At 39.1% G+C, this 24,237-nt stretch overlaps 1 protein-coding gene across 1 annotated transcript in view; it reads right to left on the bottom strand.

Annotated features, from left to right (window-relative positions):
* The window catches only part of slc15a4 (solute carrier family 15 member 4), an 84,292-nt gene extending 60,288 nt beyond the window's left edge, over positions 1 to 24,004 (bottom strand). The window contains exons 1-5 of the mRNA XM_039772085.1: positions 22,660 to 24,004; positions 19,861 to 20,156; positions 18,729 to 18,900; positions 18,475 to 18,552; positions 10,299 to 10,467 (exon numbers count right to left, since the gene is read on the bottom strand). Coding sequence (XP_039628019.1) covers positions 10,299 to 10,467; positions 18,475 to 18,552; positions 18,729 to 18,900; positions 19,861 to 20,156; positions 22,660 to 23,226 — 1,282 coding nt within the window. The 5' untranslated portion in view covers positions 23,227 to 24,004. The remainder of the gene's footprint in view (positions 1 to 10,298; positions 10,468 to 18,474; positions 18,553 to 18,728; positions 18,901 to 19,860; positions 20,157 to 22,659) is intronic.
* Between the last annotated feature and the right edge of the window lie 233 nt (positions 24,005 to 24,237).

Raw genomic sequence — 24,237 nt, 5'->3', positions numbered from 1 at the left:
GAAACATTACATCAGCAACATTATCAACACTCAGCGTTGCAGTCTAAATGCTTCAGCTGGCACTGTATTCTAGTCAGAGTCCTAACTTTAACTACAGAAGAAAATGTAGCCTTCCAGTAGAGAGGGGGAGATGTCCCAGCACTTTGTTCCCAAGCTAAAACAAGGCATGCATGAAGCCAGCACATTGTGCCCAATTTCAGAGTCAGCGTCCTCCGAGAGGAAACAAGATACGCTCTCATGTGGTTTGACTAACTTTCCCCAAATACAACAGGTCATGCGATATTTTTAGAACCTTACTAATTTCACTAGTGTATTTTAGTACTGCTCCCAAGCAAATATGGCCCTTCTGTTTTATGATTTTACACTTCTTATAACACAATCACTGCTGGTTTAGACTCCAATTATGTTCAGATAATATCCTGTTCTAGTGTATAAAGACCACTTACAAGATTTATCATTTTTTAAAAAGCTTTTTGCTACCCCTCTCATCAACAGAGACCTGTGCTCCAATTAAATGGGAGAGATCAAGGTAAAATAGTAGAAACACAAAAGGTTACTCATTAAGAATTTTTCCCTCCGATTTGGATGAAGTTAAAAGAGATGTTCCTTAGGAATCAGTGCTCTGTTTAAATTATCCAAGTGATCTTGATGATAAAAAAAAAAAAAATGTATCCAACAAGCTGAACCTTCAAAGTGTACCCTATGAGAAAGACGAGAGTCAAAGTGGACTAGAAACTCTTCTTATCCAAAGCATTTATGTGCCTATGGCAGCTAACAGATGGCAGGATTACAGTGTCTCGCTTGACTGATTGTCGACACATCGTGTCGTTTTAAAGCTTTACAATCTACACTACTGTACTTGTGAGGCCTTGTCTAGAATTCTGTGCGCTGTTTCAGTTGTAACTACAAAACACAGTTGGGGCTGGAGACTGTAGCAGGGGTGTCAAACTCCGAGCCTGGAGGGCCGCAGTGGCTTCAGGTTTTCATTCTAACCCTTTTCTTAATCAGCGACTAGTTTTCACTGTTAATTAAATTAGGTTTCCCTTCATTTTAATAGCCCTGTTTTTAAGGATTCAGTGCTATGAATTGATTCTTTTCTTCATTAAATGGCAGCCAAACAGGAATGTGATTTGAAACCAACAGACAGATGACCAGCTAAATTGGGGCTTCAAACTCCAACCAATTTCACTCCAACCAGTTTGTTAATGAGAAGGCGATTGTTGCAGTTAAACTCGTTATTTAATTCTATGGCTTGTTGCTGCTCTCATTCTGCCATAGCAGACATTTCCAAAACTGTTGATTTAATGTTTTTTCAAAAAACATTGTCAAAAAGTTTTGGTGACCCGAGAGATCAACCTTACTGTGACCTTCACCTTTCTTTATTTTCAGGTAATGTGGTGAGCTGCTGATGTGGTGGGTTGTTTTGGGTCTCACTATTATTTGGCAGATAATTAAGGAAAAAGAAACAAAAGGTGCCTGAATCAAGTTAATTCAAATTAAGGCCAAAGATGTTAAATTAGCAGCAAAAACAGGTTACTAATTAAGATGGTTAGAATGAAAACCTGCAGACACTGCGGCCCCCCAGGACTGGAGCTAGCACAGGTGTGGCAAAGTCTGGTCCTGGAAGACCATTGTGGCTGCAGGTTTTCATTCTTTTTTTTTTGTTTATTAAAAAAATTACTGCCCTGTTTGTGCTGCTAAGTAACTTTATAAGATTTGTTCCCCTGAATTGCTTAATTTCTCTCTAAAATGGCACCCAAACAGAAATTAAATGTGAAGTGAGTGAGCCAGCAGAAGACCAACTAAGTCATGGCCTCAAATTTCAACCAGCTGCTTAATGAGGTGCTGATTCTTGTCATTAATTAAACCGTTCTTGAATTTTGTGGCTTGTTGCTGTTCTCGTGGTGCAATAGCAGACATTTCAGAAATAATTGATTTTCTCTTTTCTAAGAGCACTGGTCAAATGTTTTGGGCACCAGAGAAGATTGACATTCCTGAGACCCTCATCTTTATTTTCAGATATTGTGTTATGGACACCAGTTGTTTTGGTGCATTTTATATTTCATTATTTTTTGGCTGCTAATTAAGGAAAAAAACGAAACAATTAAAGGTGTCTGAGTTTTCACAAATAAGTCAATTAATATTAGTTTAAAAAACTTTAAATTAGCAGCAAAAACAGATCACTCATTAGGATAAGGGTGAGAACGAAAACCTGCAGCTCTGGGGTCCTCCAGGACCGGACTTGGCAACTCCTGTGCTAGAGCAGGGGTGCCCATTTCCAGACCCTGGAGGTCCGCAGTGGCTACAGGTTTTCATTTTAACCCTTTTCTTAATGAGTGATCTGTTTTTGCTGCAAATTAACTTCTTTTGAATTAATTTTAATTGACTTGATTTTTAAGAAATGTTTCCCTGAATTTCTTCATCATTCCTCTAAATTGCTTCATTTCTTTCCTTAAATGGCACCCAAAAAGTGGTGAAATGTGAAGTCAGTGAGCCAAAAGTAGACCAACTAAGTCAGGGCATCAAACTCCAACCAATTTCACTCCAACCAGTTGTTTAATGAAGTGCCGAGTCTTGTCGTTAATTAAACCCGTTCTTTAATTCCAAGGCTTGTTACTGCTCTCGTTGTGCATACATTTCCTAAATTGTGGATTTTCTCTTTTCTAAAAGCAGATCAGCATTCCCAAGACCTTCACCTTTCTTTATTTTCAGATATTGTATGATGGTCACAGTTTGCAGGTCCCGTTTTGGCTCATTTTGTATCTCATTATTGTTTGGCTGCTAATTAAGGAAAAAAGAAACACTTGAGGGGTCTAATTCTTCAAGAGGAAGTCAATTAAAATTAATTCAAAAGAATCAGCAGCAAAAAAACGGTCACTAATTAAGAAAAGGGTTAGAATGAAAACCTGCAGCCACTGCGGCCCTCCAGGACCGGAGTTGGGCACCCCTGTGCTAGAGTATGAACTACAATGAAAGAATGTTTGTAGTTTAAATCTCAGAGGCCGATGACTAAGGCGTTCACCAAACTACTGTTAGTTCCAGTTGAGTAACAGGTGCTGTTAAAATAGAAACAATTATATGACTGTAATTCTTACCAGTTGCATACTGCATATATATGTAAGCTACCAAAAATCATCAGAGCCAGTCTTACAAGTTCTGTGCCACTGCATGAAAAAGTAAGTGGGTGGCGGTATGCACACAAGTTCAAATTCCATTAAAGAATTTACTGCATAGTTAAAAATTCAAGATGAACACTAAAAGACAAGGAGTTCCATTGGAGTTCAATCTGCCTGACCTTTATAACAAGTAAGGCTACAGAAGAGAAGGCCAGCCCGTGTGTTGTGATGTTATGCTTACTATTCTCAGATGAAGGGTGCATATAGTGCAGTGCAGCTTAATTTGCTCATAATGGGGGTTCAATGCACAAAAATCAACATTCTGCATAAAAAAAAAAAAAATGTAAAAATAAACATCAGCAGTTGTTTGGGTGCTTCCAATCTTTGCTGAATGTGTTTGCACACACGTTACATAGACAACACGGACAAAACTCTGCTTTCAGCATTGCATGCTTCACACAATCCAGCACTGACCTTTAGACCTCTGTAGTTAGCATACATCCAGTTCTAGTGTTACAAGATGGTCAAAGATCTACAGGAGTCCTTCCAATGGCTAACCCATAAACTGGTTTGTGTACTCCAAATGGACTGGTACCTTGTGTCTGGTTCTGCCAGCAAATAGATTAACAGATAGAACTTCAAGGCAACACATTTCAATCCCCCCCAATTATTTTCAATTTAAGATGGTGTTTCATTTAAACAAATCAAGAGGCAATGTAAAAAAACACTTGCTGGGCCTAGATCTTCCTTTTTCAATCAGTTTTTTGACAAGAGCTGCACTCATCATGCAAAGCAAAGAACTAATACAAACTATGACTACCAATGTGAATTCTTCCTGCTATAAAATAAACAGGCCCAACTTTGCTTTGCTTGTTGATTAACCTATGGTCTCCAAATTCTGATGGCTGGCAGCGAAAGTGAACACCACACATACTGTGGCTAATTGAGCATGCCGAGTTTGTGTACTGGCAGAGAACAGGCCTCAGAGAATCCAATTATGTAACAATTTAAAAAAAGAGGGCCGTGTTGGAACCTGTACGATATACCACCAGTGTGAGTTCTGCGCTCTTTCATTCAGTGCTCAGTGGCAATAAGCAGTGCAAATTGCAGAGAGTGGGATTAGTCTATTGGCATTATGACATTGTGTGCAGTGTCTAAACAAGATAATATAACCATGTCATAAATTGGGTTCATTTTTATTGCATGCAACCATCTAACAAAAGTAAAAAAGCAGTTTTAAATCCCCTCTCAAATACAAAAAAAATACCACAGTACACCACAGATCTTTGTAATCACTAGGCTCCCTTGTGTTCATGATTCTGTAGAGAATTGCTATTCTAGTCAGGCTGTACTTCACTTTAGTTAAAATCAGCTACTGTGCATCTTTGTAGTTTGATGCTCCCACAGGCCCATAAGAATAGGACAGGATCATCATACAATTTACCAACAACTTTCATCTTGGACTGCACAACACAGCATTAACAGACTAACAAGCTAAACATGGTCATTTGATGCCAAAATAATTAGAAACTGCAAAATGCTACCTCCAATATGCACCTCTCACATATGCTGTTTTTTAAGCATGTTGATAAACCTGCATCATAATGATTCAGGTCTACCTGAAATTATATTCTCAACGAAATCAAACAGCCTGCATCACATTTCAACACCTAGAACCCTCACCTGCTATAAAAAATTCAAGATGTCAAGGGCCACAATTGAAAAACTTCAATGTTAGCGTGGAGTTGGCCAAACTACTTTCCGGATACTTTCTCAGACACATTAACTGGTAGTTACAGCGAAACCCATTATGGCCAATCATGGAGGCGATTTATACAGTTCATGTACGCACCACCTTTGCTTTTGCAGTAGCTTTACTTCCCAGTTCTACAATCTTAACTTGCACTACACTTACAAATAACACATACAATGTAAACCAAGACCTTTGAACAGCAACAACATTAAGTAAGGCTTTCTACTGGAAACCTACCCAAAGTGTATATTATGTCAGCCACAACTGATTTAGTACCATCGACCATATTCTAAAACCATGGGAGAAAACCTAACTGGACTGCTGGGCACTCCTCCTGCTTGGTTTACTACTTATTTAAATCACTTTACATTCAACAAGTGCTGACCCCAGATGACAACTGCCTAACATTGGCTGCTTTTAGATATGGTCCTAACATTTCCATGCTGGCGACAAATTTTCTCTTAAAGGTTTGCTTCCCGGGTCCTCCCTGTGTGGAGTTTGCATGTTCTCCCTGTGTCTGCGTGGGGTTCCTCTGGGTACTCCCGTTTTCCTCCCATAGAGTCCCAAGACATGCAGGTTAGGTGCATTGGCAATTCTAAATTGTCCCTAGTGTGTGGGTGGGTGTGTGTGCCCTGAGATGGGCTGGCACCCTGCCCACGGTTTGTTTCCTGCCTTGTGCAGTTTTGGCTAGGATTGTCTCCAGCAGTCCCCCACCGTGACCCTGTAGTTAAGATGTAGTGGGTTGGTTAATGGATGGATGGAAACACAAATACAGGCACATTGCCCGATTCACATAGGATGCTGGACATGGCAATAGAAAAGAAAAAAAAAAAAAGAAAAGAAAAAACCAAACAAGTTCTCAGAAACTATTATTCAAAAGGCATAAAACCCCTCACCCCAAGCTAGCTGTGGCTTTCCAACCACTGCCTACAGAGTGTCATCTCATTTCCTTCTTATAATGTACACTCGCACTTACACGCCCAGCATGCTGCACACTACGACAAAAACACGACAGCAGAAGGTCATGGATTACAGGCTTGCTTGCAGCCTCACGCGGATGTTGGTTTTACCCTTTAATGCATTAACAATATAATGACTTTCAATGGGGCACAAGGACACAAACTACAGTTATATACAAGGGAAAAAATAACGTTTTAGCCATCAATGTTCAAAATGCTATTTTCTTAACAAAAAGAAAAATATTGGTGAAGCCTCAAATTTCTTATTGTGAACCAAAAATACGCAGTTACACAGTATATTTAAAAAAAATAAACACACCTTTCAGAAATATTTTGGTAAATGCACGTAATTTACATTAATATACTGAGCAAATGTAACTTGTAAAGAACAAAGAAAATTCTTTTCAAATCACAGAAAACAAACTGTTAACGGGCTTTTTAAGAACTAACTTCTGGCATACAAACACCAAAAAAATACCACGATGCTCACCAGAGCTATGAGCAGTACTACAGCCAAATTTTTGGATCATTTTCAGCTTTACTTTTTTTTTTACATGACACTTTTCATTTTTTTTTTCCTTACTCATACATACTCTAAAACGCATCTGGACTATTTGCTTCTAGGCTGTAGAATGCTTTTGGGTCCAGGTGTAGCACGTCCGATAAACCCTCCAGAAACACATTCTCTAGTAGCAACAGGACGCTCCAGGTGGGTGCTACTAGTTTTCTTCTTCCTTTTCACAGTTATCATCAATGTGTGCGCTTGTAAGATAAAGATATATAGATACACTACACTTTTTATTCTTTCAGCAATGTCTGAAGTACCATACTTTTAAAAATAGAATTTATCTACATGTGTTAGTCCGTGTGTTTGTCCGGCCAGAAAGAAGGAGGTGGAGTCAGGGTCAGGACTTATCCTCAGAGGAAACGGAAAACTCGCTTAGCCACTAACAACAAGCGGGGCGAGCACATCAGCAAAACAAAACCTCAGAAAAAAGACAAAGTCGCTTAGCCACCAATATTGGCAAAATGGCATCCTTTTTACTTTTCCTCCCGCCGCTAATGCGCAAGCAATGTAAGCACGTCAGCAAAATGAATCCTCCTAGGAGAGAGATGCCCAGAGTAGTTCCTTTCAATTTTTTTAAATTATAAAATAAAAAATATCAAGAACTCATATCCTGTGAGACGGGACTTTGTGCAAAAAGATTTAACCATGTCTGGGGCCCAAAATAAGACCAAACCAAAAAAAAAAAACCAGAAGAGTAGGACAGCTGCTGTACAGGCTTTTAAATGTTCGAAGCATGGCACAAGATGCAGATCACGTGGCTTGGCGGCAGCAGCAGCACCAGCAGGTGAGCAAGCAAAGAGGGGGGGAGAAGATATTTTACGAAGTCTAAATGCCTCTTTGGATGGTTGACAATATGTTGTCAAACTGTTTGCAAAATTTGTTCAATAAAATGGTTCTATATTTTGACTGCAACTGTCACACAATGCGATTACTTATCTTCATTAGGGCCACCCCCTTGAAAACTATCACTTTATGGGGCCATGCCATACTTGTGTGCACATTAAAATGTTTTTTGTACAATTCTCATGACCGTGGAATAGGTTATTTTCAGCCAGTCTACTGCAGTAATTGAAGTCGTAAATGTGGTTAACATCCACTCATGCATGGGAATAAAATACCGTCAAATAATGTGAAACCAGTATAGTTTAGAAAAATACGTGATATAGAATTTTGGTTGTACCGCCCAGCACTACTCATTACTAAAGAAATGATGCAACAAATGTTTCACCTGGTAATATTTCCCAACAGAAATAAAATTAATGTATCATGTAGTTAATTCACAAAACATGCCGACAATTAGCTCCAAAATAAGCAAGGATAGGATAGTGTAAGACAAACCCTAATGCGAGTGGCACGATGGCTCAAGTGGTTAGTGCTTCCAAAATGCTGGATTGGACTGAGTGCCCGGGCATGGCCTACATTCATAGGACATCATTTTTCTACATCTGTGTAAGCTGCTGTGCCACAATCCAAAGACATGCCTGCTGATGAAGCATTGCGTGTGTCTTCACAAATTGACAGTGCTAACAACAGGCGAATATCCCCTCTTACACTAACTCTGAATTCCGTTTACCTCAAAAGTCAGATGTTGAATTTGGGAAAGACGTCACACGCGAGTTGACTGCATTCCAGAAAAAAAACTTTTGGAAAACCAATATGGACACCTAGAAGAAAACCTTTGTTGTGCTTGCTTTTTCAGAATTACCAGTTGATAATTATTATTTCAATAATATCAAAAAGAGCCACCTCGCTTTGTATGCAACCAAAAAGGCCTTTGTCATATATTACTCTGAAATGTTGCAATGTGCAAGACCAACTTAGAGCACGATAAGTCAGACAACATCAAGAGTGTCTCAATATGCTGAAGATGATGACCTGCTTGAAGGTGCAATGCGTATTACCACATATTCATGAAACCACAGACATGATAAAAAGTAAAGCAGCTGCAAATTTGAAAAAAATGAGGGCTCTATTTAGATTTCCAGAGCAAAGATCTGGCCGCATTTTACCTAAGAATATTAAACAGCCAATTAAAGCATTCAGTTAAAAAGAAAACAGAAAATTGCAAACTCTCTCTCTCTTCAATACATTGAAGTGTACAGCAAAACATGAGACCAATTAAAATAAGCTGGGTTCACAGCTGAACTAAATTCTTACTTTCTTCAACATCCAAAAATATACATGCCTGCAAGAGTTTAGATTCAAGCCACGTTAACAGGCATAGGCAGTAGCAGCTTTTGCAGCATGAAAGAACCAAACCTTGGAAAGAACCGACGTATGTTACCACCCGAGGAGACGCTTGGCATTCCAAAAACTACACCACTGCCTCCTTATTTCTTAAATCTGAGAAGACTGAAGACTAACTGCAGAACACCACCATAGTCTGTCTCTGTCATAAGCACAACATGTCCCCAAAGAGATACACAGCTTTTTGCGCAAGTCACTTCACCCATCTGTACAACAAATGGAAAACCAAAAGAAATGGAACCAAGTGCATATTTCAGATGTTATAAACCACTCTGGATAAAGAGGGTCGATCAAATAAGTAAATTGTAATGGATAACACGCATGGGATTGGCCCATTTTCTTAACTGGATGGCAGGCTAACACAACAGAAAGATGACAGTAGACTCTGTATCAAGGTTTCAGCCCACACCCCTCCCCTGTGCTTCAGTACCAATTTGGAAACATGCAGGGAATGCTGGGAACTTTAGTCCAGTGGAGCAACTCTGTTGGGGTCAATGGATGGTGCCAGAGAGTTAAACTCCCTATTTTATGTGACTTCCATATGACCCAGAAGTGCTTCCAATAGGCAATTCCCTGGCACTTCAATGACAAGAAGCACACTGCCTTGTCCAGGCAAGTCAGACCCAGGAGATGAGACATGTAACAAAACCGCCTGGTAGGAGTAGCAGAGAGAAGAAAGAAAGAAGAGAGGTTATTATTGCTGAAAGGAGGCATTTCTTTAAAATAAAAAGCTTCTTTTTTAACAAGGGACTTGTCTGTGCATTCATGTCTGGGGTTTGAGGCTCTGTGGCACCTCCTGTTGATCACAAAGTATACTTTTATCTTGCTGCAACATCTTCTGCATTAAACCCCGAGAAATAACTTGGATTTGAAATATTACTGAAACATTAAACATCAGGAGAAGTTCGAACCACTCCTGAGCTTTTGTTCCTGCTTGTAGTAAGTGTAGTAAGTGTTACAGTCCAACCAAACTCGTGATGGTGACACATATTCTGCTCTCTGCGAGTGAACACATTCAGGCTTAAATCACAGTTTGCATGACTACAACGGTAAAAATAAATGGTTTGGTATGCCACAAAGAGACCTAACCAGAAAAGGGGCCGCTTCATCAAACAGTTTCAAAAGATGAATCACCTGCTCAGGGATAAGCCACATGTGCCACATTAAAAGATGTCAAAATGATTCAACACTACAAGCATAAAGTGACTTAGATGATCTAGGCAAAAACTGAAAAGGGAGAGTTGCATGAACGCAATATAGATAAACATTCAGAGTAATTGTAGCTAATAGTATCAAGGACAGAGCGGAGGTGTGAACACATTTTAGTTATATACTCCATGCGTTGTTCCCCTTTACATTTCAGAATAAAAACTCCACTACTTTCTGCAGAACAACTCCATGGCCAATACCTAAATTTGTCTTTGCTACTTGATAATTCTGCATCCCTCACACACCTTTTACCAATAAAGCTTACACCTGCTGGTACCTTGACATATACAATTTTTTTACCCAAATAACCTTCCAGAGAGACATTATACTGGATTCTTGAAAAATTCTAGACGACTAGTACTGTGCTAAGATCAGACATTTATCTAGTAAGAGATATTGTAAAAGATTAACGACACTTTTGTAATTTACATTAACATACTGCTTACCAGCTGCCACAACGGAACACAGGACAAAAAACATTCCGACAGCAATCCTTCTTAACGATGATGGCAGAAGGCCTTTCCTCTTCAGAATAGGGTCTATCACTTTGTCCTTTAGTGGTATCAGAAGTAAAATCAGGAGAGCATCAAACATGGTTAGCCAAGCTGCAGGGAACTTGAAAAAGAAAAACAGGTTTTAATCGTATAACCAGATATAAAAACACAACACAAATTTTAATTGCAAATTAAAAATCCACTTTGGAATTAATTTCAGTATTTAAACCGAAGTGTAAAAAAGGGACATGTAATGCATAAGAAATTTGTCAAAATAGAACAGACTTTTTGTTCAGGGACACTTCGCATAGCCCAACCAAGGCTGTTATACTGGAATCAACTTATTTGCATGTTATGGACATGAATTAGGATTATTGAATCATAAATTGAAAATGAAACAAAACTCTTTTTAAATGTTGTGGTTAAAATTCATCACAAATAGGAACTGTTATTTCAGTCAAATGAATTGGTGTAGTATAAAAAGCCAAACATCAAAACAAGCTGAATAATGAATTGCATACAGTGAGTGACTTGACAAAAAGCAAACGTAATTTAGACAGTGTGACAGAATTCCTGCATGGACGGCTGACTTGGCTGGGATGGTTGGTGATACACTTCCCAAATCGGGATGTCCATATAATGGATGTGTAGTTGATGACTTCCGGTCTGGCTAATATGTTCCCCCAGTACACTGGGTGGCAACATTTAGCTAGTGATACTCCAGCCTGGATCCCCACAGGGCTGCATGGGAAATGTAGTTTAAAGGGGAAGCTTCCCTGGCATCTTCTGTCTGACCTGTAAGGACTTCAAAAGGTGTACCAGTAACATACTGGAAGTACATCTGGGTCCCACTTTAAATGCTGCCCACGCTCCTCAGCCAGGTGACTAATTAAAAAAAATGAATATAATGGTTTTAAATAAACTTCTAAATATCTAAAAGACAAGTATGATACATTCTAGAAGAAAGTAATTGTTAAAGGAAAATAGTTAAATGAATTTGGAACCTTCTTCCTGTAGCGGAGAGTAATGGAGAATTTTACATGATCACAGAAAATGAGTTGAGACAAGAGGCAAAGAAAGAAAACATTCAAGGACAAAACTAAAGCTGGAAACTCTTTGTCTGAGCTCCTGCCGTCGGGCAGGTCAATCCGTGTACACAAACAGACTAAAAAATTGCTTCCCGGCCATCTGCCATAAACTTTGTGAACTCTGAATCTCCTCAGTCCAAGATCATTTTTAACTGATATGCTGCTGTACTTTGAGTAATAACTTGATCTGGTTACTTGATCACTTAACACTGTATATATGACATTTTTGGAATTATTTGACTTTTCTTTAAATGCACCTTGGGACTGTCACAAAAAGTAATTTCGTTGTGTTACACAATGACAATAAAGTGCTTGAACCCCTTCAAGAAAAGGAGAAGGTTGTGAATAATACTCTATACTGTTACGTAATAAAGAAGCCTGCTGAAAAGACAGAAAACAAAAAATAAAGGCTCATTTGAACCTATGACTGTGTACAGCATAGTTGTGTTTAGGGCTCTGTGTGGCCCAAATGCAGATACTCAATAAGAAGGGTACTAAAGATAAAAGCGGACATTGTCATTTTAGGAGGGATAACAATCTGTTCCTCAGTAGGAACCACAGGACTTAAGAAGCTTTCCAAGTCATAACCTAACAAACTGCAATTATGCTAACATCACAATGTAGAAGTGGTGTCCTGTATGATGCTAAACAAACTCCCCATCATGGTCACAAATAGTAACAAAACAAAGAAAACTTTTCTACATCACTCAGATACACACATATGTATTTCCCTAAAAAAAAATTCAATTTGTAATTTTCTAAATTCATCTTAATCCAGTACAGTGATGTGTAACTTGAATTGATAAATTTCTATTTGATGCTGTGATCTGTGAGCCTAATCATGTTTAGCATACATACATTTTACAACTGAAGCAAGGGCAGATCTTTCAGACAGAAACCATAAGTTATTAATGCAGTTACAATAGTGAGAGATAATTAAAATGTGCTTTACTGGAGTCTTAGAGGGCCTAATCTATGCAAATTGTTCAATTGGTAGTTGTGCATACTGGGTATTTAACACAAAAATATCAGGATGCTTAAACGCTAAAAGCCCTGTTGGCACAGATGTGACATCGACTGCAAAGAACCATACCTCCCCTCTCAAACCTATAGAAGGAACCATAGTCTTCAACCCCACTTTAAAAAAATTGTTGCACTGTTCTAATGACTTCTATTCAGTATACACACATTTTATTATTATTATTATGTATACACAGTGTATATTTCACATTGTGAAGGCTAGGGGTCACCACAGTGTCCTAAAATCCATTCGCAAACATAGTCCTGGTTTCAAATCAAAGGGGGTTTTATTACAAAATACCTCATATAGTTTCTCCTTCCTTCTCTCTCCACTTCACTGCTACTCCTCCAGTCGAATGTTGCCTTTCTCCACGCCTAGCTACAACTCACCTGGACAAGGTAGTGTGCTTCTTTTTATGCAAGACCCAGGACTTCACCCGTTGGGAGCACTTCCAGATCATATGGAAGTCCCAAATAGTAGGGAGTACAACTCCCTGCAGGTCCCCCAGTCCACAGCAGAGCTGCACTACAATTCATGACATTTCAAAAAGGAACCGACATCCAAGGATGCTGCCATCTAGTGTACGGGAGGTGGGGGGGAGAAATGAAGGAACACGGAAACCCCCTAATGCGTCTCAGTAATGTATATGGCCCCCACGTTCCTGTATGCACTCCAGACAGTGTCTGGGCATGCTCCGGATGAGACTAAAGAGATTTGTCCTATATCCTGCCAGATATGGATCAGGGCATCACTGAGCTCCTGGACAGTGTGTGGCACCACTTGAATGCACCGATACATAATGTCCCAGAGGTTCACTATCGGATTCAGGTCTGAGGAATATATGGGCCTGTCTGGCCACGAGAAGCTGGGCATTGCCTTGCACAAAGGAGGAACCCAGGGCCCAATGCACCACCATTAGGTCCAACAATGTCTTGGAGGATTTCATCCCAGCACCTAACTGCAGTCAAGGTATCCCTCCAAGGATATGCCTACCCAGACCATTACTGACCCACCGCCAAACCAGGCATGCTGGATGATGTTGCAGGCTGCATAACGCTCACCACGGTGTCTCCAGACTCGTGTGTGTCAACTGTGATACTCTGTGGTCAATGCAAATTAGGCTGCACATTGATGGGCTGCAAGCACAAGTCCTACCAGAGTGTGTGAACCAATCAAAACACAAAATGCCTGAACCAGGCTATCAATGCAAGAGTTTGAGGTAGCAAACCTCACCTGTGAGCCTTTAAAACTAACCAAAATAAATAATAATAATAATAGTAGAGTGTGTTCTCTTCAACCATCAATAGAAAGATTAATGACAAGCAAAGTTTGTGAATATAAGAAATGGAAAGTTTTCCCAAAGAACAAAAAGTAGCACACACTTTATCTATCTTAATACATCCCTGCAGAACGTGGTCTTTCTAAATTGATACTTCAAAGCAGGCAATTCATGAAAAATATGAAAAAAATCTTGGCAGCTATAACAATTACCATTGGATAAAGTAATAATTGTTGGCCAGTGTTTAAAAAATAAAGATTTTTTTTTTTTTTTTTTTAAAAGATAACCAGTAATTTATTAATGTGAACTGAAGTGCGAAAAGAAGCTATTTGTTTCTGTCATTCTGCCTGTAGTACTAGGGTGTTATTCCGTGTTAGCCATTATGGATGTAATGAGAAGCTAAGCAAAATGACACCTTTTATTGGCTAATTAAAAAGATTACAACATGCAAGCTTTCAAGGCAACTCAGGCAAGATATAATGAAGGGGCTGAAGTTACCTTGAAAGTTTCTATGTTGTAATCTCTACAGTTAGCCAATAAAAGGCGGCATTTTGCTTGACTTCTCAGAACATTCTGCCTGAAAGATTCAAACAATCTAACTCCACAGGTCATGGCACTGTACAGAGATCAACAATGTATTTTGTTCTTAAAAATATAAAAAATTAAGACCAAAACCTGCACCAGAGTACAGCTCAATAAAACAGGCATCACCTAATATCCGGTTCTTGAAGGAGATGGATAAGTTTACTTCTTTTAAGATAAAAGTAGTAAAAACATACATATGTGAAAGATTCTCGACCCCTGTGTGGGAAGATATATTATCAAGATTAAAACATTGAGTTTTCAAACCACAACCATGAGAGTTCTTGTTAATAGAAAAAATCTTATAAATGTCTACAACTGAGCACAAGTCACATTGGCCATAAGAAGTGTGCGTCTACGCCAGGACCTCAGGTTTGAATATGGACAACTTTTGTGCCTCCGATAACAAGTCTAAATAATATTACGACAAAAACAAAATGTTTGGTGTGCTAAAATTCATACTTTGAATATCTAAATAAAGAGATTCATAATAACTTATCAGAACAAATCCAAACAGAGATCCTTTCCACGATCAGCCTCTTTTACACAGTGCCAACAGGTCTCCGAAACTAATAGAAAACAATCCTGTTAGGCTGGCCGTTGCCTACAGTCACACCTAATGTAAAACCTCCAGCTTTTTTTCTTAAAAACAGACGTTGTGCCAAACATGTAAAAACAGCAATTACAATATACCATTTAAAGTACAACAAACTTGTAAATAAATATTTAAGAAGAAACAGAATGTCAAGACGAGACTCTCTTTTCAGGGAACAAAATGGCTTATTACTGTTTTTTAACCAGTTTAAATTTAAAATGACTACAAAGGATAATTTCCAGGCAGATTTAGAACATTAATCTGAACTTCCTAATTTTGATTTAGTGGTCAAAAATAAGCTATATATAGCTAGATGACAGCTTGATTGCAAAATAAGTTCTGCTCATAAACAGCAAGATTTTAAAAAGGTAATGTAATCATTTTCTAGAGTAACAAAACAAAAACAAAGTCTCACTGACTTAAATCTGTCCTACCTGAACTCCACTCCTTAAGTCAAACAGATTCTGTTTCTGCCTTAAAGGTTTAAAATTTACTAGCCAAATGTATAAAATGTCACGCAAACACAAAATAGTCATATCATAGCTTATCAAAAATAGTCACAAACATTCCCAGAAAAATGGGACTGGGAGAAGAGACATTAGGAGTACGGGCAAGCCCAGGGTTACGTACGAGATAGGGACTGTAGGTTTGTACTTAAGTTGAATTTGTATGCAAGTCGGAACAGGTACATAAATTTAATAAATGCTATTGTTGACTGACTGTAACCAAGTGCTCTGCCAATGAATGATGGAGATTCACCTCTCTCTGACTTTTTTATTATTTCTACTTTATTTTCCATGGTTATTTTTTTTTCTTCTTTACTGTATCGCCAGCATTTGCATCAGATTTGTGTTTCAAAGACATTCTTGAAGGATGAAGACAAAAAGGTTAAGATGAGCTCTTCTGCACAGCACTGTACATGCTATCACAGCAGGAAGGCACCCGTTGTCAACACGTCTGATGTACTGACGAGAGACAACTTCCTGCAATGTGTTTAACAGTACAAGCAGGCTTGCTATTGAGAATGAATGGGGGCAGCGAGGGGTGGATCATCACCAGCCCACCTCACAGTCACCTCTACTTGCATACAGTATGCTGCCTGCAGCATCAGCCCACCGAGAGCTAACAGGGTGCAGCCAAAGGAGGGTAGTGAATTGCCCATCACCATCCCCATTCAACTGGCAGCCACCTGAGGCACACTACATAGATAGATACTTTATTAAATCCCAAGGGGAAATTCACATAATCTAGCAGCAGCATACTGATACAAAAAACAATATTAAATTAAAGAGTGATAACAATGCAGGTAAAAACAGACAATAACTTTGAATAATGTTAACGTTTACCCCCCAGGTGGAACTGAAGAGTCGCATAGTGTGGGGTCTCCCCAGTGTGTCAGTGGAGCAGGACGGTGACAGCAGTCTGTCGCTGAAGTTGCTCCTCTGTCTGGAGATGATCCTGTTCAGTGGATTCTCCATGATTGACAAGACCCTGCTCAGCGCCCGTCGCTCTGCCACGGATGTCAAACTGTCCAGCTCCATGCCTACAATAGAGCCTGCCTTCCTCACCAGTTTGTTCAAGCGTGAGGCATCCCACTTCATTATGCTGCCTCCCCAGCACACCACCACGTTGAGGAGGGCGCTCGCCACAACCGTCTGATCGAACAACTGAAGACGCCAGTCTTCTAAGAAACACTGCTTGCAGCGTCCCCTTCCGAAGATGACGGAGCGGCAGTTACTAAGGAGCCGGCATCGTGTCCTTCAGACAGATGAAGGAGCAGCTGCAGCCCCATTCTTAAGTCGTATGTCGGATCTCCATAATTCGGGGACTACCTGTATTGCTAGTTAGGTTTCATTGTCCTGTTAACTTGTGCAAATTCTGCACACAGAAACTCCAAGCAGAACTTAACAAGATCCCACAGAGCTCACTGCAAGCTCAGTTGGCTAGAAGCAACACTTCCATTAAAACAAAGAAATGAAAATTTACCTCCCCAACCACACTCACCATAAAAAGCCAACTATAATGGACAAACAAGGAGGAACTTAACAATCAGCAACACAAATGTGTCCCTCCAGTAAATTGTAATGCAACTATGAAAAACATTGGATAGCAAAATACTTACTTTAAAAATGACCTCAAATGGAGAATTAGAGAGAATGAACAGACTACAAATAAAACAAACTGTAAAAGCAAATCTGATAAGTAATGCAAGGACCATTCAAGACAGAGACTGTGCTGCCAAATTTAAGAAACCGACCCAATGACACCATGAAATAAACTCTGCAGTACAAGGTTGTGCATGTGTTCCGGGTTTAAGAAATTAAACACTTCGACACGCAGTACACATTTATTATGGACACATTCATCCATTTTCCTAACCTGCTTATCTACAGGGTGGTCCAGATCCAATTATGCAGATCCAGATCATTTGATTATCTTGGGTCGAGATGTGATCCTCTCAGAGATACACTTTGAAGTCACGCGAGACTTCTTGCACGTCACGCCCTACTTACAGTTTCTCTGAGACACTTAAATATCACACAAGACAAGGAAGTGAGACAAAAGGACAGCTGCTGTACAGGCTTTTAAATGATCGACGTGCAACGCAACAAGCAGATCCCGCAGCTTGCCGACAGCAGCAGAAAGCCAGTAACCGATTCGTCTTTAGCGTCCGTTTCTGCCCCCCCCTCCCTCTTTACAACTCGAGCGGCAGAGACGTGAAGTGGGTAGCATGAAGCGTGCCCCCGGGGGTGGGGGTTGTGGAGTTGGCAAGCAAAACGAGTAGGGTCACAGCCCTCTGGTATGTACAGGGTGGTCCAGATCTAATTATGCAGATCTAGATCGTCTAGATGACTTTGATTTTTGCGGGGACGATACCAGTTCGGCACAAAGACGATTCTTCATGTTGTCAGTTCGCACATTTCGACAGTGTGGGATTTTTCAGGTGATTTTCTATGTAATAAACTTAATAAGTTATAGCGTAATGAAAATTGCATAATTAGATCTGGACCACCTTATAGAGGAGGGCTTAGGGCATGTAGGGCCTATCCCAGCAAATATCAGGAATTAGGAAGGAGAAACACCTGGACAGGGCACCAGTACATCACAGGTTTAAAAAAAACACACAACACACACAGAGCTTTAGTTATGTGAGCACTTCATAATACACACAGCATGTGTCCGGTGTCACTAACATTACCAGAACATTCACACGTTCTAAACCCACAAGTCACTCTAAAAATTATAGAAGGTAAATATTAACAGGATCCTAATTTCACTTGCCATTTATCTGTCAGTTTTCTCTCATTTTAATCTACAGACAGAACTTGCCCATTTCATCCGTAAACGGCAGACAGCATTATTTAACTTCTGCTTTCATTTCCCAGTAAAATGAGAAAAAAAAAAAAAAAGTCAAGAACAGCACACTAAGTTAGTCTTTGAAAACCTCAAGACTGACATTTTTCTCCTTGCACATTGGTAACTACAATAACCAACAAAGAACTAAAAGATCTTTTGAAAAACAGCATTGCATCAAACACTTAATAAAATAGTACAGTTTTTACCGTGTGCTTAGGGCTGTGATCTGGGAAAAGTTTTGGAATAAGCAAGTGGAGACTCTGCAGAATATATGTGGTCTGCATCTAAAAGCAAACAATAATAAAAAGTTTATTATCTGGTGTTCACACACTGAATGTAAAAAAGTTGAACTAGCATTTAAATTTGATTCATACCAAGCCAATACTTATCTAAATTCACATTCAGCATGACACAGATATCTGTGTACATATAGTACCCAAATTATGACATTATCACCTACCTGGAAGTATACTGTCCAGTACGGTATGAGGGCAAGAAATACAGGAATAATCTTTAGGACTGCCTTTACTTCCTCTACCCGCTCTTCTGGAAACTTGCCTCCATAAGTGTCTTTTGCCATATCAAGGATGGTTGGTTTGTACCGAGGAGAATGAAGTCCATTACTTTGGTTTCTTAAAAAAAAAAAAAAAAAAAAATAGGTTTTAAAGACACTAAACTGTTCTAAATACGCATGTATTAAAGAGTAACCTGCAGAGGTAAGGATGACACCAAAGCCAAGGAACACGAAACTAGAAAAAATGAAGGGCAAAACAAAAAACAAAAAAAAACAGAAGCCTTCACAAGACAAACATTTTAATGGAAAAGCATTTCTGAAGTCAACATTAACATTTACATTTTTTATGATGCTTAGTTTTTATCCTCCAAATATATATTTAAACATTAATGAATGTTTAAAGAAAAACAAAAGCACACTCGACTATGCAGCTCTGGGGAAGCCACCCCATGTTAATCACAACTAGCAACTTCAACAGCTTCCTCTTTTATAAAGCTTGGTGTTACTTTTGGAGGAATGCCGATCGTTTCAGTTCTCAAGACAACCCAGAAGAGAATTAATGTGTGGCTGGGGCTCACTACAAACATCACAATCATAAAATCTAACACATGTCAAAGGATACAGAGAACAATAAATGATTCAGAAACGTTTTTATGCACTCCCCAGAAAAGCCACCCAATGTTGTTGCTGCCTATCACCTTAAATTGGATTAAGTATAAAAAAAAAAAAGTAAAATAGATAAAATTAAATAAGGATTTACTGCATGTTCCCACTAACTTTTCACCTCATTTGATTTTCAGAAATATAAATTTACATTATGAATCCCCAGAGTAACTAGTTTTCAATAAGTTTGAAATGTCGTCAAATACGTAATGGCCAGTAATGCATGCAGCATAGCTTTTCAATGTTTCCATTTCACAGCACCTACCTTGACACTGAAAACAGCATACAGTCTAAACCACAAAGACATGCACTTTTGCAGGCTAAACTAGTATATCCCACATATCGAAGATCTTTCTGGGTTTTATTTAACATTACTATTGTTTCCCATTCTAAATCTATTTGCAAACTAAATTACCTTATCCTGGAAATTTCTTTGTGCTGCTGGTGGGAACAGAAGGAGTAGCTGAGAATTCGAAACATGTCAGTGAAAGCGCTGCCATCTGCTGGCTTGGTGATGAAAACAGTACGACAAGCAAGAAATATCAGAAAAGAAAGCCCGAGACAGCAAGTTGGGATGATGTAACCCAAACTGAAGCTGACATTCTGCTGAATGTATGCAATAAAACCCAAGGAAACAATAGCACCAAGGTTAATGCACCAGTAGAACCAATTGAAAAACCTCCGAGTAGCTTCTGGACCACGATCCTTCACCTGCATTGATTAAACATAAAACAATTATACAATAAATAAAAATGTACTACGTACCACAAACTGCCATAAAAAGTTATACATTTTATTAAAGTTTACAAAAAAGAGAACAGTTTAATACATGTTAAGCATGACAAATCAATGTGTATGATGCGAGTAACACAAACCTACCATAAAAAAATTCCTAACTTTTGGTACAATATTCCACCCACCAGCCACATTTATTTCATAGACAGAAAATATTCATATATTCACAGATTTACAAAATATCATAATGATTTCTGGCAGTCACTTTGTGGGAATGTGTTCAACATTTTAATGAAGGGAAAAAAATGGATATTTACACTAATACATGCATTATCAAGGCAATAACAGTCACACTTTATGCGACTTTATGTTTTCTAACGTGTCGTGGCTCAGATGCTGCAATTAGTTTGAACAATCTAAGCTTTTCTACAAAATCAATTACACAGACATACATTCATTCATTCTAAACCCCACTTAATCTAATTCAGAGTCACAAGTTACCACCAGCAGGCATAATGCTGGGGAGAGTGAAGTGCTGGGCGCAACTGCAGAGCACAGCCACCTCCTAACAGATTTCTTACACACAAAATCTTCATTGTTTATTTAAAAACTAAACAAATAAGGGGAAACACCCAATAAATTACTTCTCTATGATTATGATTATGCCAAGCTCCTTTTCTATCACAAAATAAAAAAAAAGAGCTCGTTTAGTTTCTAGACTCCTGAAAAACAGTCATTTGGTTTTTAGTTCATTAGTTTTGCAATCTTGCTGACCTAGGCGATACTCTTGACTGTTTAACTAAGGCATCAGATATTAAATTCATTTCAAGTTAGTTGCACCTAAAACAAATAGCCTTAAACTACATTCATGAAGATTCTAACTAAAATAGTTGAAGTAAGCAAAGGAAAGAAACAATAGAAAAAACAAGTAAAACCTGCAAGCCAGTCTGCTTCAGTACTACATACTATTTATTCCCCAGGAATTGAAGATAGCGAATTAAAAAAAATGGATGGAAGGATTTAGCCCTAATCTGTTGTCGATTTCTCTTAATGCCTCCACATACATGAGACAGCATTATCTTATCCCTATCAAAAACATAAATGCCAAGTATTTTTATTATGCAATTCTCTCCAGGTAACACCATTTATAGTGTGCAAGGCCTAACCAGTCATACACAATATATCCGAGCACAATATTTTTTTTTTTGTTACATCTTCCATACAATTTAAAAACTTCACTTAAGAACCAAATAATGAAAAAAAAAATCAGGCCAGTAAGCAAATGTCGGAAATCAAATGTATCTGAATCGGGCCTGAAGTGGCTAGCTGTGGTCTTCAATCCAGTGCATGTGAATCCTCCTAAACTGCAGATCTACAGTACACTCTGACCAAACCCAGCATGCCCTGCATCTACTGTATGCTCAAGAGAACACACGAGAAGTGAATTCATCCCACAACTTGCTACTCTGCCACCTGAAAATGAGATTTACTTTCATACATGGCATTGTGATGTGCTGTACATGAAATAGGACAAAGGATGCAAAATTGTTCCTACAGTCCATAAAATCAGGCGCTTTAGTGTTCTGATCCATGATAAAGGCTGTAATTCATTTGGCATTCCCCACATTCAACAAAAATCCATTCTTTTTTTTTTTTTAAATAGTACAAAGTAATTGGAACTAAAAGTCTATCCTGGTATAAAAGGCCTAAAGGAAAAACAAACCAACAGGTCATCACAATCAGTCACAGTGGACCAATTAACAGTAGCCAAAAAATCCAAAGCGCTGTGAGGCGACAGCACTGCCCAGTGTGCCATGTTTAGTGCCCAAATAGCCATTAAAAAGGATCTGGGAATGTCAAACAACCAAGCTGCAATCTCCAAAGACGCAACGCCTTTAACCACCTTTTGTCATTACAGAATTTTTAAAAATGAAGCGCCACCTCCAAGTGCTTTTGGAGAAGGTTAATTAATTATATAAAAATGTCACCATCTAATCTCTTACATTAAGCTATTTAATGCATTTAAATATATTTTTTGGAATAAGTGCCTTTGTATCTATGTGTCCGTCCAGTTGGTATGTCTACGTCATTCCAACAGATGGCGCATCACAAACATTTGCACTGATGCAATTTATTGCTAAAATGTTTGTGATGAGTTGGAATGATAAATTCGATTACTACATGCATCACAAAAACACTGTAAATGTTAACACAGAGACGTGGATTGCACAGCTAGTATTTCATAATTCTGTTATAGTGCATACTATTACATTCATTTACAAAAATGACTAGAAACAATATAAAGTCATGTATTATGTTATTGTCATTTTATATTCTTCTTAAATGAACATTCTAGAGTTTAATAACCAAGTATTTCACTACATATATTGTATGTATAATTTGTATGTGACTAATTAAATCTGTTATTGGTGATACCAACTTGAGACTAAAGAATGATTAAAAAGTCAACATAGCATACCTGATCAGCTCCAAATGGGGTGATGTTGGACTTCACTGATCCGACGCCGAGGGCAATCAACACAATGCCACTGTAAACAATACTTTGGCAATAAGGCTGTTGTGTATAGACACAAGACACATTGCTGCTTTGTGTACCGTTGAAGCACTGCGATGGTAATACTTCAAATGGCTTGACATAGCCACAAAGGAAATTACTCGTTCCATCCGATGTGATCAGGGGAAAAGCCAGCATCCCAAACAGGTACAGAATCATACTGCACACTATTGTCCAAAACTTGCCAGTACATGCATCAGCCAGCCAACCACCAAAAGGTGACACTAAGTAGGTGATACCCATGAAGACGAGCAAAGTCTGGCTGGCTTTTGCACCCTCCCAGTAAAAAGGTTCTGAGTTAAGGAAAAGGACGAGATTCGAAGTAATCCCATAGAACGCCACCCTTTCCAGGAACTCTGTAAGTAGAACAGCAGCACAGGCCAGCTTGCGGCCCTCAAATATCGTGGTGGGGCTCCGGACTTGAGGGGGCCCCAAAAGAGGAGTGTTCTCATTAGTTTCTCGGCTTCCCATTCTTTACCACAATGTTGACCAGTACAACAATTACAAGTCCAGTTCTGACCTGGAAAGTGGGGCGCACAGACAAAGAGTACTGCTTGGTTTTCAGAGTGTTACTGGAAGGCCATCACTCCGAATGACCCCTTTGTCACTGGGCACATTTACTGTAAGCGCTCCTTAACGTTGGTGGCCCCTGAGCAGCTGACCTACAAAGCAACTTTCTTATTTCTATCTTTGTTTTATTTTTTTTTATCTCACAATAAAGACGCTCAATCGACTTTAATACGAAATGACGAGATTATCCAAAATATGGAACTCGTTTTTTCACTTTTTCTAAAAGCTGGCTCAGTTTAAAGTAAGCATAAAGAAGAAGAAAAAAAAACTATTCACAGTGACGATGGTTAATAGCAGCCACTGGCTTGGGCCGAGAGATTTGAGTAAAGTCTTTACTGGTCAACGCAGCCAAACATATCTAACGCGTGTATAAAAACTCAACACGTTCAGGTGCTCGATCTCCAAGCGCCATTAAGACCAAACCCTGGTTCAACTACCTAAAGAGACAAACGGGCGCCTACGACGCGCCCTGTATAACATTCCAAATCCACTTACACGTTAACTTCTTATATCCACTGCTACCTCTTCAATAACTCCTCACCCCACAAGAAAAAATAAAACAGCTCCCCTCTTTAAACAATCCAGCAATGCAAAATAATCAAACCCCACCAACTTGCCGCTCACACTTCCACAAACTGTTCCTGAAATAAACTCGTCGGTCACACTCCAGCCGTATGACTCTGGGAGTCGCCCATAAACAGACAACTCGGCGCCGATTGGTCAAAAATATTTCACGACGGCGGCTCATTGGACAAAAATAACGTCCATCTGCTCAATTCGCCACCCACTTCCTGGTTACGTACGCTGACGTCGTCCCCCACACAGTTCGATTTAGGCGCTCCTCGTGACTGGTCGACGCGCAGGAGTCGAGTGAGGAGCGAATTTGATACAAAAGGCGCTATATAAGCGAAG

Source organism: Polypterus senegalus, chromosome 12 (genome assembly GCF_016835505.1).
Source record: "Polypterus senegalus isolate Bchr_013 chromosome 12, ASM1683550v1, whole genome shotgun sequence".
Lineage (NCBI taxonomy): Eukaryota > Metazoa > Chordata > Cladistia > Polypteriformes > Polypteridae > Polypterus > Polypterus senegalus.
Note: the sequence above shows the minus strand (reverse complement) of the source record. Positions and strands in the feature narration are given on the sequence as shown.